The sequence below is a fragment of the Schistocerca cancellata genome, chromosome 8, assembly GCF_023864275.1.
Source record: "Schistocerca cancellata isolate TAMUIC-IGC-003103 chromosome 8, iqSchCanc2.1, whole genome shotgun sequence".
Lineage (NCBI taxonomy): Eukaryota > Metazoa > Arthropoda > Insecta > Orthoptera > Acrididae > Schistocerca > Schistocerca cancellata.
This window is the reverse complement of record NC_064633.1, coordinates 360,121,444-360,140,346: the sequence shown is the minus strand read 5'-3', so window position 1 is coordinate 360,140,346 and position 18,903 is coordinate 360,121,444. Positions and strand designations below refer to the sequence as shown.

Sequence of the window (18,903 nt, the reverse complement as noted above, 5' to 3'; positions counted from 1 at the left end):
AACTCGCAAAAATGTGAAAGAGTAACTATCCGAAAGTCTTAGAGCTGCTCGTGAGAGCCAGTGCAGCATTACCGAGGGAGATTAAGCGATTGGGTGCTCAGAACTGCAAGCAAGATGGACATTACCGATTTCCAGCCTTTTCGAACCTTATTAAACGGACTCAGGAAATTATAGGGAAAAGGAAGTCCGAAAATTACGAAGTTTACCTCAAGCAAATGTATGGAGGCGGTGTCACTAATAGGTAATACTATAGAGAAATTCGTGGCTGACGTGAAGTCGAAGTTTCTTCTTATCCCCTAAAATGCTGTGTATAAAGCCAATCAGTCAGTTTTCGTGCAAATCGCACTTCCGCACTGTATCGTTTCGAGCCAAGAAAGACAGAGTCGCTTGTGCAATGGATGAATGTTGTGGATAAGTACAACAGTACTTAAGCATCACAGGACTCCGTATTGGATTCCCGGTCAGGTTGGGGATTTTCTTCGCCAAGGGATTGAGCGTTTGCGTTGTCCTCATTTTATCATCACTCGGGAAAACTGACGTCACTGGCGCCTGTGAAAAGATTGGGAAATTCTATGGCGCTGATAAGCGCTCAGTTGAGCGCCCCACAAACCAGGTATCATCGTCATCATCACAACAATGCCAGTGTTACTGTTTCTGCGGCTGTGTCTCTGCCTTCAGGAATATCAAAAATTAAGAGAAAGGACTGTTCATTGCAAAATTGTTGCAATCGACATAGCAAAATTTGGAAAGATAGGAGAGAATAATTTTCAATGTTAACATGCGAAGCCTCTTGTTGCCATCTGCAGACAATAATTCATTCCTTTTGTTGGAATTTTGGCTTGGAGATAACGATACTTCTGCCTTTAGGAGGACGATTGGTTCAAACGGCTCTGAGCACTATGGGACTCAACATCTTAGGTCATAAGTCCCATAGAACTTAGAACTACTTAAACCTAACTAACCTAAGGACATCACACACACCCATGCCCGAGGCAGGATTCGAACCTGCGACCGTAGCAGTCACGCGGTTCCGGACTGCAGCGCCAGAACCGCACGGCCACCGCGGCCGGCTAGGAGGACGATGAAAAGTGTTAATATAATTCGGATTCCATCCGGAACTAGTAGCGTGGTTCAGCCTCTCGATAAAAATATTTTTTAACAGCCTAAAGCAGTCAGAAAAAGTATATTTTTTCCTTTAGGTCTTTGTCATTTCAGGTTTATCATCGGAACAGCATTGTTAAATTTCAGTCATTTCTGCACTGTCAGTTTGCACACCAAATTTTACGAATTTGGTCAAGTTGCCTGGTACGCAGCACAATATGCAAACCAACGGGTATTACTATTTCTTATTTCATTTCAGTTCTGTCTAAGTAAAAGTAGTAATTACTGTGAAGTGCCTACATGTAGCAATTTTTCCTTTATCGGAAAATGTTTGTGGAGATTTCGAGATTGCAGCCGGTCGTCGTAAACCTCGCTCCGTGATATTTCGACTGGAGACTTGTCACTGATCTTCAGGAGAGCCATCGAAGATAGCCCTCGATGGCTCACCTCAAGATGACTGGCAGGTGTTCAGATGAAATATCGTGGAACGAAGTTTACAACGACCGTTTGCAATCTCGAAATCGCTTCGAACATTTAACTCAACGGGAAAATTTTAAATTTCACAGGAAAATGTTGTTTTCTTCATCCAAGAGACGTTTCACGTTTTGTGACGACTATAGGAAATAAACGAGGAACTGTTTCATTGCTAGCAACCTATTCAGTATTTAATAATCCTGGGTTCGGTGTAGGACGGCAGTGGGATGGGTGGAGTACTGTGACCTGTTGTGGGGTTGTGGACCACTGAAGGCTATGGCGGGAAGAAGCCTGTCCGTCGTTTCTAGGTCCCTGCTTTAATACATACATACAGTATTTAAAATTTATCATAAGAACTGCACTACATGAATTGAAGTCCCGATTGATGGAAATCGTCTCTAATGTAACATCATGCACTGCCTTGATTTTCTTTCCTCTGCCGGTCACTTGTGTAACTACTACATCTGCAACCGTTTAACTGTCGGTATGAACTGCAAGTTACTCAACAAAAAGAATGATTTGAGAAATTTTGGATATGGCATGAGTGCTAAAAATTCGCGTGTGTGCACTTTGGTCTTCACACTACACTTTTTGGCATGGCTGCGTCTTCTTATTGGCCAATTCGCGTGCTAGGTAGGAAGAGCTCTACAAACTGATGATATAAGCTGTTCTCCGTGCGGCAAAAGTAAGTAACTTCAACATTTTTTAAAAATACTTGCAGTGCGCCTTAGCAGCCAAAATTTTGATAGTGCCTTTTCTGCGGTGTATTCGTCCTGTGCGAAAAATTTCAGGATAGGACCATTCTCTTGCAAGCTTTGTGACTCCAGGCACCTAACTTTTTGAATTGTGTGTAAATCTTTAACAACATGGGAAAGAATGATCTGAGTTTACTAATATAAAGATATTCCGCTATAGATTTTATGGCAACCTTATCTGCGAAATGTGCTGAAAACTATCTGTGGAATCTTCTGCATTCGAAACCTTCTCCATTACATTTGAACTATTAATCAATGACAAAACTAAGGATAGGTAACGATCTCTAATTTTTTTATGTTTCAAATATGAAGTAATATGTCGAAAGCGTGGAACACCAGAATGAACAGGCATAAATATAACACGAAAACACAGTATCGTACAAAAGAGGTAAGTTGGAATTGAAATGAAACTAAATGGTGTATCAGTTCGCAAAAGTACAAATAATATTAATGTGATATTTGGCAATGAAGCTCGTACAGCAGCGTTTAATAGCAAGAACAATGGCGACTATGAGACCTATAGGAAGTGAACATTCGTTTGTGTCGCAAAGTTAGTCTCGGCACTATACTGCGAGCGCGAACACAGACAGAAAGCTTTCCTCGTGTTCTCTCTGGGTTCCAGGTCTATGAGCAGATGTATCCACTCTTTTCATTAAACTTTTTACTGTTGAAAATGTGCTTCCAATTGGCCGAGCATTATCTTGTAAGACATGGAAAGTAACGGCTGGCACAAGTATCGATGATTTCACTTTCACAGGCCTGTGTAGCCACAGTTGCAGACTAAATACGTACAGGGGATTCACATGAAATACAGAAAGAGCAGCCATTGTGATTTATTGAAGAACATAGAGTAACTGAAGTGAACGGGTATAATGGATGGCAGCCGTGACAAAAATGATTATAACTTCGGTGATATAAATATGACGTCGATAGTTGTCTAGAGTGGTGTGACTATCGGGGAAATGGGGACAGTGATTTGAGGCTTGCGATAGGGGATTTTTCGCCTTACACTTGTCGGAAGAGAGGAGAAGAGGTAGGGTATAAGTATTTTATTGGGCTGTGGTTTTCAACTTCGGACATTGTTTTAGGGGATGACTGATTTTGATTTGAGGACAGATGGGAGGGTTTTTACATTCTTCTGCTGGTGATCATTGTATGTAAGACATCTGCAGCAAAACTACATTTTGGCTGGGGATCGGGAAGATTCTACGTGCTTTCTACAGCTGTAAATATGTGCGCCATTGGTGATGACGTCAATGAAAGTAAATGGGGATTAAGAAAAAATGAGAGCGAGAAATGTGCGGTCAGTAGACTGCGGATACGGAAGGTTTTTCCAATTTCAGAATAGGAATTAAGTTCCAATTCAACCTCCTCGGCTTTATCGAGAATTTGAGGTCCTGTGGTCAGCGTTTCGGTTGGGGACCAAGTGCGGACCACGACGCATGGAAACTCAAGCTTTTGGAGGCGATTTCCTTCAGAAGAATAGAGTAGAAATTTGGATTGTGCTGGTGACGATGTCCATTGATTCACTGCTATCCGGTTGGACTGGAATATTGTGGCATCTGGGTTGGTTGGGCTATCGATACTTTGTCTTCTGTAGGGGAATTTTTAGGTTTGGGTTTTTAAGTAATTTGATTGGTTAATGATGTGGGACTTGTTACGGCAGGATGTCTTACCCAGAGAATCGACGGTTTCATGAACCGAAGCTAGTGCTGAAGATGAGAGTGGTACACGCTTGTCTACTGAGAGGTACATCGCTCATATTCAACGCTTGCAGTCCATCCCACGCCGCCTACTCTTGTATGTGTAATGTAAAGCCTGCTTCCACCATATCTGAATTAGCTGTCACGATCTGTTCTATTGTCATATCACTCCACTCAAAGAACTCCTTACATTCCGTCACCAGGACCGAGTATACAACCCAGTAAACAACCCGTTTAGTTACCTCTACCCTCGAAAAGGTTCACTCATTTGGGTGACCTCATATCTACCAAGAAAACATACTGGCTGCTCGCTTTGTATTTCACCTGGATTCCATATCTACGCACCCTCAGAATCACTTCCAGCTCACTTTCTCTTGCTTAGATAACTTTGTTTATTCCATTTTCTACGCGGCATCCTTCCTGGACACTTTTACTTATTTCATTCGCTCAGCAGCATCTGTGCCTCTAATCGTAATCCACTACCCCAAGCCTCAGCTGTCAATTCCCTTATGTAACAATTACTACCGCTTCAGCTTTATTGCTATGTCGCACCTCCTCTTTGCTTCGCACAACCCCATTTCGTCCGTTTACCAGAAGTCTCATATAGACCACCGTCCTTTAGAGCCATAGCAGCTCGATCAGTACCTCCAACATCAGCTGAGTGAACATCGCAGTTAATCATCGCATATTTAGAATCTGTACAGCTGAAGAGCAGAAACGTTGCTGCCGCGCGGGATAGCTGCGAGGGGTTGAGGCGTCTCGACACCGCCCGGGCGGATCACCCCGTCGGAGGTTCGAGTCCTCCCTCGGTCATGGGTGTGTGCGTTGTCCTTAGCGTAAGCTAGTTTAAGTTAGACAAAGTAGTGTGTAAGCTTAGGGACCGATGACCTCAGCAGTTTGGTCCCATAAGACCTTCTCACAAGTTTTCCAAGAAACGTTGCTGATCCCAGCGCTCTGCGACAGGTAAGGACATTCATATCATTCTTCAGGCTCATCCTAACGGTTTACCTTTAAGTAATTTCCGTTTTAAATGTCTTGATACATTTTCTGATTACTTCCTGTGAATGCTTTCCTTCCGATGATTAACCATGTTTACTCGTCTTGATTAATTTTAATTTTCTGCAAGTCCGCAGCTCGTGGTCGTGCGGTAGCGTTCTCGCTTCCCACGCCCGGGTTCCCGGGTTCGATTCCCGGCGGGGTCAGAGATTTTCTCTGCCTCGTGATGACTGGGTGCTGTGTGCTGTCCTTAGGTTAGTTAAGTTTAAGTAGCTCTAAGTTCTAGGGGACTGATGACCATAGATGTTAAGTCCGATAGTGCTCAGAGCCATTTGAACCATTAAAAAAAAATTATGCATGAGATACTTGTCTCTATTTAGCTTAATGAGCAATTCAATTAGAGATCTCCCCGCACAAAAGACAGGCATGTCACCTGACTACGATATCATCAAACCTTGTACTGGTAGTAAATGTAACAGTCGAACACTACACACACAAGGCACATGTTATCCGTTCAGCTAATGGATGCCAAACAGTGGACGCCAAGGTTCCAGTTCCGAGATATTGCTACTGAAGACGAGTACATCGGTTCGGGATAAAACGCCACAGACAGGACCATCTACAGCCACTTTCTCACTGTGGCGTAGGGGAGCCACAGCTTGTAATGTACGAGTGTCATTCCGAAACCAGTGCCTCCCATTTTTTTGTGTTGACTTTGAGTGTTCAAGTGTGATTATTGTGGCGTGGTACTAAATTTTGAATCTTCTCACCAATGACCAGTTAGTTTCATTGTCTTAGCAGCAGCAGCAGGGGAGCGTTCCAAAAATTAATGAGGTCGGACATCGAGGCTCGTACAAAACAGAAATGTGTCATTGAGTTGAGCATTGCTAAACAACTTAGCACCAACTCAAATCCATCGGCGCTTGCTAAAGGTGTATGGAGACGATAGAGAGGACGTGAGCAACGTAAAACCGTGGCTACCGGGTTTTAGAAGTGGTTAGAATGTGTGAACGACAAGCTACGCCCCAGTCGGCTCTGCTCAGCAATCATCTTGCGTCATGAACACCGTTTCAATCTATACATCCGCGATGACAGGTGTATTACATCAAGGAATTGTGAGAACAAGTGAATGTAGGCTGTAATACCTTAGACAAGATGTTACTCAAACTTGATTATCGCAGTGTGTGAGATGGGTGCTGCGGAAATTACACAGGACCGTAAACATCACCGAACAGAAAATTTGCTGAGAACTGCTGGACCCATACGGGACTGGGATTAGACATGATGCCACAATTAAGAGCCGTACTCCAAAAGACATTTCATGTAGTGGTGATTTGCGAATGCTACAAGAAATAGGAAATCAAGGCACGGCCGTTTGCAGGCAAAGCGATGTGCACAGTCTTCTGAGATAGGGATGGTGGGGTTCAATTGGTTGTCTTGGAACCTAAAGCAACTGGGAATCCAGGACACTTCAAGAAGCCACTGAATAGGCTGAAGGCCCAAAATTCCAGTCAAGCCAGTGATAACGACAAATTTCCGTTAAGGTGGCCAATAGTTCTGCAACGATCGAATTAATTGTTAAATATTTCTGAATTGTGCTTTACAACCACCATACAGTTCTAATTTAGCGTCTTTGGAGATATGAAAATGGACTACGAAGCCAACATCTTCCAGACTCAGTTGTAAGACATTCGCTAACCTCAGTTGGTTCACGTTTTCATGAGCGCGGCATGCAGACTATTTTCTAAGAAATTATGTTGCTGAAATCTTGCCTTGTGGTATTATTCTTTCAGTAGTAGTTGTAGTTTCCGTGAAAATAAATAAGAGACGATTGGTTTCGGAATTACGCTTGTATATAGTTGCTCAACACTCTTCAGAGGACAGACAGATTAGCATGGGCGTAGGAAAGCCACCAACAGACGCTCGAATTATTGATGATGGTTGCATGGGCAGATTAGCAGAGGTGCACTCTGGTACAGCCAACGGCATGTTACAAATACCTCGAAAACCAAGTATGCTATGCTTCCCACTTGCCTACAAGACACTATTTAAGCAGGTGGTCGAAGTATTCTCGTTTCGGATATGTTCATGTGAGCTGAAATGGCCTTGATACGTTTGCTGTCGACTACAGGAAACTAATGTCCCAACATGTATATCCTTTAGTCCGACTGCAAGACTGTACCTTTACCATGAATATTTCACCAGTCTACCGGCCCAGAACTGAGTCAGCACGGTTTGAGAAATCCTCCATAGATAGAAAGCGGCTTCAGTGATTCGTCATTTCACGTAACCCCAGTTCTATTGAGCACAGCCTTCACAGCATCGAGCGAGATCACGTCCCCACGTTTTACCGGCGGCGAGTGCGGTCTTGTATTAAGACTGATTTCCAGCACTTTCGACGTCTCATGAAGGTCATACCCATGATGCGTGGTCGCCGTTGACAGAAATTGTGTGCTCCTCTCTACTAGAAAGGTTTTCCTAATTCATTGTTAAGTGTGTACACTGAATCACACCTAACAACTGGCGGCTTGTAGAAAACATTTGACTCCCGTCACCGCCAAAAAGTTTACTCATTGAAAGGTCACGAACTAAATCCAGTCGGGCTGGGAGGACAATAGAAGGGCTACTTGAATGAGGTTTCGAAAGTTTTCAGTAACAAATTTGAGGTTGGCGTGCTGGCCATATTCGTCTCCAGTCCTATCGTCCAGTGGATTCTTAGGTCAGGCAGAGGCTGCAGCAGTGGTAGGTCGGAATAAATGCATTTTTCTTTTTGTTTCATTTTCAGTATCTTGGACCACATTCAAAATGAGCATACGGTAAATTGGTCATGAATGATCTACGTCCTGCTAAGATACTTAATTTAAAGTACACTATATGGTAAATAGTATCCGGATACTCGTATGTAATGCGGAATTGACCACTAGATTTCAAGAGAGGCGGACCCGCTGATATTAAAGGAGGGGCAAATATTGTGTTGTCACTAGAAAAGCAATAAGAGTGGGTCGGTCAGTAGGGCTAAGTGATTTCCAGTGCGGACTAGTCACTGAATATCACCTGAGTAACAAGTCCATCAGGGACAATTCAACTGTTCTAAAGCTGCCCAAGTCGACTGCTGGTGATGTGCTCGTGAAGTGAAAACGCGAAGTAACAACCACCTATAAAACCAAGACCAGGGAGGCCTAATGTACGTAAAAAAACGCAGGAAATCAGCGGTAGGAGTTCTAAAGTGCTACTGGCTATCGAGTTAGCACAATGACTCTCCGTAGAGAGTTTAAAAAAATCAGGGTACAGTGAATGCACACCTCCGTATAAGCCACACATTTTCTGTTGTTGGTATTAAGCAACGCTTGAAGTGATACAAAGAGCGAGGTCACTGCGCAGTGTTTTACTGGAAACAAGTGATCTGCGGTGATGAATCACGCTTACCCTGTGGCAACCCAATGAAAAAGTTTGAGTTTCGCAAATGTCTAGTGTACGTTACCTCCCGACATGTGTAATGCCAACAGTAAAGTAGAGAGGAGGGTTTTTCGTGCTTGCGAGGTAATCCCATAATTGTGCTTAAGATCATTAAATGAGGAAGAATATGAACACATTTTACAGCATTGTGTACTACGAACAGTAGATGAACGTCTTGCAGACGATGATTGTATCAACATGACAATGCACCCTGACATAAAGGAGATCGTGTAAAGTAATAGCTTATGGACAATAACATTTCTGAAATGGACTGTCCTGCTCAGATTACCGCTTTGGATCTAATGGAGCACCTTTGGGATGAGTTCGAGCGTCGGCTTCGTTACAGATCACAGTATCCTCCATCACTACCTCTTCTACTTTCCACTACTGGTGTAGAATGGACTGCTATTCCTCTGCAGACATTCACACACCTGAAGCCATCATAAAGCTGAAGGATGGACATATCCCATCTTAGCGTCCATTGACAAGTGTGTCGATGCTTCTGATCAGACAGTGTATTTTTGGCAAGCCACCTGATCAATACAATGAATATGCCTCATAAACAACGCAGCAGTTTCTGTATGCACATAGCATTCTGTTTTCCTAAAGCAGCTTACTGGTGTTCCCAAAATGATTTTCTTTCAATAAATTAATACTTCACAGTACTGTATACAAAAAGTATTAAATCAGGGATTAGAATAATATCAGTGAAAAGAGTTTGATAACAAGGTAATTATTATTCTCTCAAACTCTGAGCGGATTTGAAATTACTCAGTTACCATATTAATGCACTGCTTACTGGACTGATCACTTACATTATAGGAGAACTGCCCCATTTCAGTGACGTTGTTCGATGTCACAGTTGAAAGGCCAGGCGGCATCCACTGCAATATAACACGACAGGAAGTAGTGTACCCACCACGCCCACATGGCGTGCACTCTCCTGTTAGGTAACGCAGTGACATAACACGAGAGCGGAAACTGCACGTGGCCTTCTAGCAATATGTGTGTCGTCCTTGTGTAACAGCAATGCTTTCTTGGGAATCACTACATGGGAATCAATTGCAACCAACACAAGTTATCGTCTGCGCTTCCGCTGGAGTACTACAAATGGTTAAACAGAGCTGTTGAATGAAACGTTAATTAGAGCGCTATACTTTCTGAACGTATTTTCTTGGAATTAGCTAGCATCAGTTATACTTTTCTTTTGGATCACCACGTTCAGATTCGTCAACCAAGACCATTTTCAACAGTATATGAACAAGGCGTCGTAGAATTAGACAGTCATTTTTATACCTCAAACATGAATGTATCGACCTCTTCCTGTATTTCTTGGTCACTAAGTTTCTGTCCATTCTCGGAAGCGTCTAGTAGGAGGTCCAAGAATGCCAAACGTCGTTTTCGACCTGCAAAAATATCGAAATACAATTCTGGTCCAAATGTAAATATACTTCGCAGAAGAAGCTACAGTCAGTAACATACCAATGTCGTCCACGAGTGCGTCTTTGGTCACACCCTCTTTCAACTTCCGCGATAATTGCCTTTGTTTAATGACCTGCGAAGTAAATACGGAATTAATGCTGTATATGTAAATAATACCTTCTATGAAGGACATAGGCCACTTAAAAATAATAAAATATAGTAAAATTTAAGAAGCATTAGCAGTGAGACCAACAAGACCCCTGTAAAATTAATAAACACATTTTGCGTTACTAGCCTAACGACAATACTACTATGCGTATTTTCAATTACGAAACATGAATTAACGGTTAAAAAGAAGCACCTTACGTACAGCGCTAATGTAGTATAACATTTACTGTTTGTGTAACACAAAGGAATATGCAGAAGGTTTCCCAAAGTTCCGAAATCAAAGAGGGAAGAAGTTCCAACAGTATAACTTTCCGTGAAGTTTGTGAGAAATCCTGTTCTGTAATCTAAAAGTACTACTCAAAACTGAGAAGTAACAGGCTCTTACGAAGGTACTGTGGTCACAGTTATCACTAATAGACGGAACACTACTTCAGGTGAACAAGTACGCGTAAAGGTTTCTATACCTAACTACCTGAACGAAGCATTTTGGCAATTTCCTCAAATGCCTTATAAAAAAATTATAAAGAGACTGTGTAGCGTCTTCATCACCGGGAAACAAACATTTTTATTAAATAAAAGCAAAAAATGAAATACCTAGACTTTTAGCTAAAAATCCGCAACCAACCAAAAAACTTGGTTTAAATAGTTATTTAAAGATAATCTGTGAGTTGTCCCGGACAGGGAAATTCCGAATACAGACACTCAGCATAATTATTTGTTTGTTTTTAGTGGTTTGACGCTCTGTAACAAGCATCTGCGCGGCGTTAAGAGCCGTGTGTGACGATTGTGGCTTAGAATAATGATTACTGTGCTTCGAATACTAGTGCTGTTGTGAAATCCCCCTCAAACAACTTCTAGTAATCAGCACTTTTGCGAATCACATATTTCAACTGTCTCGAATTCGTCAGTCTCTGTTTTATAAGATAAATTATTTGCATGTTCAACATCCATGTTTCTCAGCACATCCTTATATGACAAATTAGCTTAATGGAATTTAAAAATAATATTCGGAGGACGTAATAACCGAGAGTGTTTGAATTCGTTCGTTGTCTACTGCCATACCTTCTTAATAAAGACTTTAGAACTGATCGCGTTAGGACCTTTTATGTAGGGCCTACGTCGCTCATGCTTGTGTCTCTGGAGAGTGAAATACACTTGGAGGAAAGGGAAAATAAACTAAAATAATCTCTTAGTGATTTATCTAAATGGTATGTAGTGTTATTTTAAGAAATACGGCAACCAGCCACTTTTCTGTATTTTTTATGTAAGCTAATACGCGTTTCGGGCAACCATCCATCTTTAATTAGCGTAATACATATTTGCATCTTCAGTAAATACATCGTTAAAATATCGACGGCAAATTGAATACTGCAGCTGCCTTGTACAAAATAAAAATTTTGTTTAGCTACTGCACTTAGCTACTTGTATCTTTACGATATATTTCTGGTTAGATGTACTTACTTTCTACTCTGATTGTTGTTGTCCCTCTTCTCTTGTTCATAGATGTGGCAGAAACACTTTTCCACTTCTACCTTGCTTAAAAACAGCCCAGTATCCGCTATGTTTCCGACTTACATGTTTGTTTACATACGAAAATTATTTCTATGGTCAAATTATATTTTGCTTAGAGGTTATGAAAATACTATTTCTAATTTAATCCTCTGTATGACGAAAAAGAAGTGAAACAGTTTAGCAAGTATGTGCTGAGTAATCTATGAGGCTATTAAATAAGTGCATTAGTGAGTGTTTAATTAGACTACCTGAAATATAAAAATAAAAAATAATGTAGTACATTTATATAAAAGAATTAATATTACGTATTTCACTCATGGTTGGAATGACATTTACAAACAATAAAGACGGAAAAACATATTTACATCATGTAGAACTAGTATATACATTGCCTGGCTCACATCGGAATATGTTTCTTCATGGCTCTACTTAGTATGTGAGCAAATTATAGAAATTCCTTAGAAAATTTTGTTGGGTAGTCTGGTCATTTAGTTCTATTACAATCATTATTATTAACAGATAAAATTTTCTATGACTGCAGTCATACTGAAGTAGTGTTGAACAGTTGAATGACAGTGGATAATTCCTCCCAAGTTTTATCAGCGTAAAAAAAAAAAAACTATGTTTAAAGAGCCGTTGATGTTACAAGAAAAAATTCCTTTACTTCCTTATGATTTCCCCTATTTCGTCAAAAGAATGCATGTCAGTTACTGTTAACATGAAACATAAGGCTCACCTTCTTCGTGAAGCTGTGTATAACGTCCAAGTGTTTGTAGTATTCTCTCCCGGTACTAGTTCTCTGAAAGATGAAGTCGCTGTGAATCCATGGTCGCACTATCCTTTTTATGGTGAGAGCGCTAATGCTGCAGCAGTAAAAAATATAATTAAAGTGGGCTACGTTGCAGCAGATATGAACAGAGACAGCAATAACGACAAGAAATTATAACCGTCGAAAGAGGAAGATAGCTGCTTAATTATAGGTTCCTTTCATGTAAGGAAGGCAGAAGAAACAAAATTTACTTAAAATATGTTGAATACCTAGAAATAATACAAGAAATTGTGGTGATTCGCATTTTGAGAAATAATGCTTAAAATAATAATGTAAATGTCGGAAATGCTTTACAGAAAAACTGCCGGATGGTATAAGCTGTGTGAAACTATAATCATTTTCAGAATTGTATTAGAAAATAAGTTACTGATTCTTTGTAATTTTCATACTTTTTCGACGCAATCACATGAGCATTTCACAATGCCGTTACCGCTTTCGACCAGGCAATCATCACCTTCAGACTAAAGGCAAATGCTGCAAACGGTTTCCGTTGTGTTGTCAAACCGCTTGCAACATGTGCACTACTGGCTGGTCGAAACTACTAGCGGCATTGTGAAATGCTCATGTGGTTATATCGAAAAAGTATGAAAATAAAATTAAAAAAAAGCATAAGCCAGTCACTTTACCTACGTGACAGTATGTAAGTTTTTCTAAGGTTTTATTTAATTCAGTACATTGTATCGTGTTTCTAATATTGTTTTCCAGAGATTATAGCCACGCCTTTAGTAACTGACACATGCATTTAGAGACTTTGTCTTCTGTTATTTTCTTCTTAATTGCGACAGCTTTTTGTTTTTGTATAATAACCTTCCTGAAATAATATATCTTCATTTTCGAAGATTCTGATTTTCATACTTAATTCTATCTAGTATATTTGCATATACACAGGATGATCACCTAAAATTTGCATCCCTTTTATTTCACAAACGTTTCAAGGTATCGAAACGACGTTTCCGGCAAATTATTATAGGCAGAGGGGCACATAATTCTGATGAACTGAAAATACTCTTGTATCAACGAAGATACTGAAGCAAGTATTTTGTTTTTATAAATGGATCAAGTGCTTTGCTTAGGATAAATCGAAATCTCATGAGAAAGAGAGTATAGAGGTATAACGCTTGTCGTAACACTATCATGTGTACCATTCCCAATTAACTGAGCATTAAGCTATGCTTTGAACAGGGTGTATAGCGTAAACGTATACAGTTGAAGGTACGCGATTGTAGGGAAGAAAATATGGGCTCTAAAATGCATACCTCAAGAGGTACGAGCACTTCTTCATCTTCGTTACTGTGGAACAATTCTCTTCTGCCGTAAACTCTTTTCTCCCCATATTTTGAGACTGGTCGTATGAACCAAAACAAGAAAAATATTTCCAGTAAACATGGGCTCTAAAGAGCACACCTTGTGATTCATGAGCAAACGGTCATCTTCGCTACTGTGAAACACATCTCTTGTACTGAACAAGTGCATATAGTTCTTAAGGTATGCACTTAGAGCCCACGTTCACAGGATATTTTTTCTTGTTTTGGTCCATACTACTAAGTCTGAAAATATGGAAAACAAAGAGACTGCAGTAGAAGAGATTTGTTTCACAGTAACGAAGATGAAGAAGTGCTCGTAGCTTTTAAGATATGCATTTTAGAGCCATGTTTACTAGACGTTTTTTCTTGTTTTATCCCATACTATCACTTCTGAAAGTTGGTCGGTGGTATTCTGGTTCACCCTATTAGTCCTATGGGACATGATTTTTGAATCACCCTGCAAAGATTGTAGATAGCTTTACTGTCACCTGCTTTATGTGGCTGCGGCGATATGCTAACCATTAGTATATCAAAGCACGCAGTGCGCTTTATAGCATTTTGACGTTTGTTGCATGCCGTCTTCATGGTGTTCAAACTTTGATGGCTAGCGTTGTACACGCATTTTGGACGCTCTTGGAAGTTAGATTTGCTGCAGATCACATTTTTGTATGAAAGAGGAAATGATATTATTTTTTGCATCAGTCGGTTTTGTTGTTGATACGTTTATAGGAAATATCATTATCTTCTCCCGGATTTTTTTTTCAGCTTAGTGAGGTCCTGTATTTAAAATTTGCTTACTACGCACAAATACCGCGAAAGAAGCCGAGTGCCGAAAAATTGTGTTTACTTGAGTGATGCTCTCTGTCGATAAAACATTGTCTCTCGCAGTGTAAAAAATGGTTCAAATGGCTCTGAGCACTATGGGACTTAACATCTGAGGTCATCAGTCCCCTAGACTTAGAAACTACTTAAACCTAACTCACCCAAGGGCATGACACACATCCATGCCCGAGGCAGGATTCGAACCTGCGACCGCAGCAGCAGCGCGGTTCCGAACCGAAGTGCCTAGAACCGCTCGGCCACACCAGCCGGCTCTGTCGATAAACTGCGCAACTACTGTCTGTGGCGAGGTGATTACAGCAGCAAAGCAAACAACTAGGATCTGTACTAACTGTGGAGTCAGCAAGTACCTGCCATCCACCATACTTAGCGCACCGAGTGTTACAGCGATACAATGCTTTTACGTCGTTCAATCCGAGGCAGTGGAAGCATTTATGGACCGGTTCACGTGATGATAAACAGAGCACTGTATTCCACCCTAATAAATGTGCTGTGGGGCATACTGAGATTTAAACGATACTACACATACGGATCGTTACTGGGTCTGGGTTTCACTATTTTCAATGATATTCTCTGTGAATCTCGTCACATCTGTTGCTATGTGTTGAGGGTCTGGTTCAGTGAGAGTATTCGGCATGCCATACTTGTCTTTCTCCACTGCAAACATATTCTTTTTGTATGAATGTTTTGAAAGAACACCGAATGCTCTTTTTTCAGTTAAGGCAAGACCCTGTACTTTAAATTTGCTTTACAGTTCCTTATAGGTATTCCTTTTAGGACGGAGTTTATGCAAATGGTAGAGGATTTTAAACTGATTATCCTGAGAGTAGGAACTGATGACCGAACAAATTACTGTAGGAGGTACGCGCTGTTGAATGGGTATTGCAGGCGAGCCATGTGCTTTACAACTGTTTACGTTTCTTCAGAGATACTGCAGCGTTGCTTTGCAATACGTGAAGTCGTTGGTTTGTGAAATCCCAGCTAAAATAGGAGAATTTAATGGTTTTGAGAGCAGGGGAATTCGTTTCGTCAGGTATCGGTTTCTTCATTAGCTATCGCCGCGCGGTATGGATCAAATCACTTTTGTTATTTTCATGACGTGGGTTTCAGTTACATCGTTACAGATTTCTTTTTTGAAGCGATAGTTGCGTAGTAAGGCCTGTGCCTGTGTTTATTTCATAACCGAACCGGCTATTGTAATTTCTATGCTGCGTCCATCGTCACACACGGTACACAGCTACGGAGGGCACCACCTGCCAGGCATTCTACACCGTGGTAACGCATGGTGCAGATCAGTCGCCACATACAGGGCACACACAGCAGGATTCTTAATATGCTTCCGCCAGAAGACCTACAGATAAAATGTGCAACCGAGTTAAAGGGTCACTTTTTCGAAATCCCGTTATTCTCTCCCATTCCGTTGCAGAAGTTCTAAATTTGGCTCGAAGGTGCCTACAATCTTCCTCTTTAATGGTGCAATAACGTAGCAGCCTGTGACTTTACCCTCGACCTCGGAGACGCTTCAAGGCGTCGACACGTGTGGAAAAAAAGGGCAGAGCTCAGAAGTTCATGTGAGGTTAAGGTGGGTTATTGATGTCACAATAGCACCAAATTTCACGACAAGTGTGCGTAACGTCACCGTGAACGTGTCACACGATAGGAGGGTCGTCACTCCCTCTCCCCTTTGCCCTCTTTACCCACATCTAGGAAAAGCATTGCAGTTACCGACGGTCAGAATCGACACGAAAAGGTCTCAAGAGGTGGCACAGAGGGTGTCAATGAAACCACTCCTTCGCTTGAGGCATTAAAAAAGAATGGTTCAAATGGCTCTGAGCGCTATGGGACTTAACTGCTGTGGCCATCAGTCCCCTAGAACTTAGAGCTACTTAACCTACCTAACCTAAGGACATCACACACATCCATGCCCGAGGCAGGATTCGAACGTGCGACCGTTGCGGTCGCGCGGCTCCAGACTGTAGCGCCTGAAACCGCTCGGCTACTACGGTCGGCTGAGGCGTTCATGCACACACATCTCGCGGTCGAAGAATGACAATTTGCCGTGTGAAGCGCAACAGAACGGCGCTGTAGATAATCTTAGACACTGCTGACAACGATTCGACTTGTCTCTAAGGATATCGTAGGGGTGCAACATCACAGAAAACGATCGAACCAGTTTGCTGTGGATTGTGACCGCAATTTTGAGTGTGGTAAATAGGATGGAATCACTAGAGACCGTTCAAAAACATTCGGGAAGTATGAACATGATCCGAAGCAGAAAAGTGTCTTTATGCTTGTTTAGTCCTGATTTGAGCCGTCGTGTGGCATAATCACACGGCAATCTGACAATGACAAGCACATGAATAAAAGAACAAATAATCCCTCTAAACCGCTGTCCTCCCCCCCCCCCCCCCCGCACCCTGCCCCATAGTTTGGCAACGCGCTCGGTGCCCTCGCACACCTTTGACGGGTATTTAAAAAATGTCCCTGTACAGATACATTCACTCACAACGCCATCGGCCCAACCTGAGCTGAGTGTCGCTATATCACTGCATTAGTGCTTGCTGACAACATGCGAAATACACTATGTGATCAAAAGTATCCGGACACCTGGCTGAAAATGACTTACAAGTTCATGGCGTACTCCAACGGCAATGCTCGAGTTCAATACGGTGTGGTCCACCCTTAGCTTCCACTCTCGCAGGTTTACGTTCAATCAGGTGCTGGAACGTCTCTTGGGGATTAGCAGCCCATTCTTCACGGAGTGCTGCACTGAGGAGAGGTATCGATGTCGGTCGGTGAGGCCTGGCACGAACTCGGCGTTCCAAAACATCCGAAAGGTGTTGTGTGTGATTCAGGTCTGGACTCTGCGCAGGCCAGTCCATTACAGGGATGTTATTGTCGTATAACCGCTCCGTCACAGGCCGTGCATTATGAACAGGTGCTCGATCGTGTTCAAAGATGCAATCACCATCCCCGAATTGCTCTTCAGCAGTGGAAAGCACGAAGATGCTTAAAATTTGAATGTACGCCTGTGCTGTGATAGTGCCACGTAAAACAACAAGGGGTGCTAGCCCCCTCCATGAAAAAGAGACCACACCGTAACACTACCGCCTTCGAATTTTACTGTTGACACTACACTCGCTGACAGGTGCCGTTCACTGGGTATTCGCCATACCCACACTATGCCATCGGATCGTCACATTGTGTACCGTGATTCGTCACTCCACACAACATTTTTACACTATTCAGTCGTCCAATGTTTACGTTCCTTATACAAAGCAAGGCGTCGTTTGACATTTACCGGCGTGATGTGTGGCTTATAAGCAATCGCTCGACCATAAAATCCAAGTTTTCTCACCTCCCGCCTAACTGTCATAGTAGCTGCAGTGGATGCTCATGCAGTATGGAATTCCTGTGTGATTGTCTGGATAGATGTCTGCCTATTACACATTACGACCCTCTTCAACTGTCGGCGGTCTCTGTCAGTCAACAAACGAGGTCGGCCTGTACTTTTTTGTGCCGGACGTGTCCCTCCAAGTTTCCACTTCACTATCACATCGGAAACAGTGGCCCTACGGATGTTTAGGAGTGTGAAAATCTTGCGTACAGACGTATTACACAAGTGACACGTTCGAAGTACGTGAGTTCCGCGGAGCGCCCCATTCTGCTCTCTCATGATGTTAATGACTATTGAGGTAGCTGATATGCAGTACTTGGCAGTAGGTGTTAGCACAATGCACGTAATATGAAAAACGTATGTTTTTGGGGGTTTTTGAATACTTTTGATCACATAGTGTATGAGGGTTGCCGAAAGTGCCACGCTTTTGTACGATCACAGAAGAAGGCTGTAGGCACCTTCGAGCCAAATTTCGAACTCATGCTTTGGAATGGGAGAAAATGATGGGGTTTGAAAAAGTGGCCCTGTTAATTGCGTTGCGCAGTGTAGCTCGCTCTATCCGCCAATAGTAATGTCAGGCGCCACAGAGGGTACCGACACCAGCAACTACTTGCTGCATCTGCAAAACGGATCACAGATGTACATCCTTCCGCTGTTAAAGGATAAATGTGTACGCACAGACTTATTCGGTACGCATGTTGACCATTTGCGTCAGATCACCACTTGCCGATCACTTGTCTACAGTAGCCACCAAATTCTAGATTGCCGAACAGTTATCTGCAGTTGCCGCAGCTACAGCGCAGCAGCTACCAGTGACTGATTTCTCGGACACTCAACGCCGAGTGTCAAAGCGTTCAACTTTCATAGAGCCTGAACTAATGGACTGTCAACCGGTGGTAGTCCATGAGTGAACTTCTGTTAGTTAATCATCGTACGCTGAGTTAGG

The 18,903-nt window shown here is 42.1% G+C and overlaps 1 protein-coding gene across 1 annotated transcript in view; it reads right to left on the bottom strand.

Moving 5' to 3' along the window:
- Positions 1-18,903, bottom strand: part of LOC126095748 (cytochrome P450 4C1-like) — a 99,164-nt gene that overhangs the window by 20,793 nt on the left and 59,468 nt on the right. Inside the window, exons 6-8 of the mRNA XM_049910523.1 lie at positions 12,324-12,450; positions 9,968-10,040; positions 9,782-9,891 (exon numbers count right to left, since the gene is read on the bottom strand). Coding sequence (XP_049766480.1) covers positions 9,782-9,891; positions 9,968-10,040; positions 12,324-12,450 — 310 coding nt within the window. The remainder of the gene's footprint in view (positions 1-9,781; positions 9,892-9,967; positions 10,041-12,323; positions 12,451-18,903) is intronic.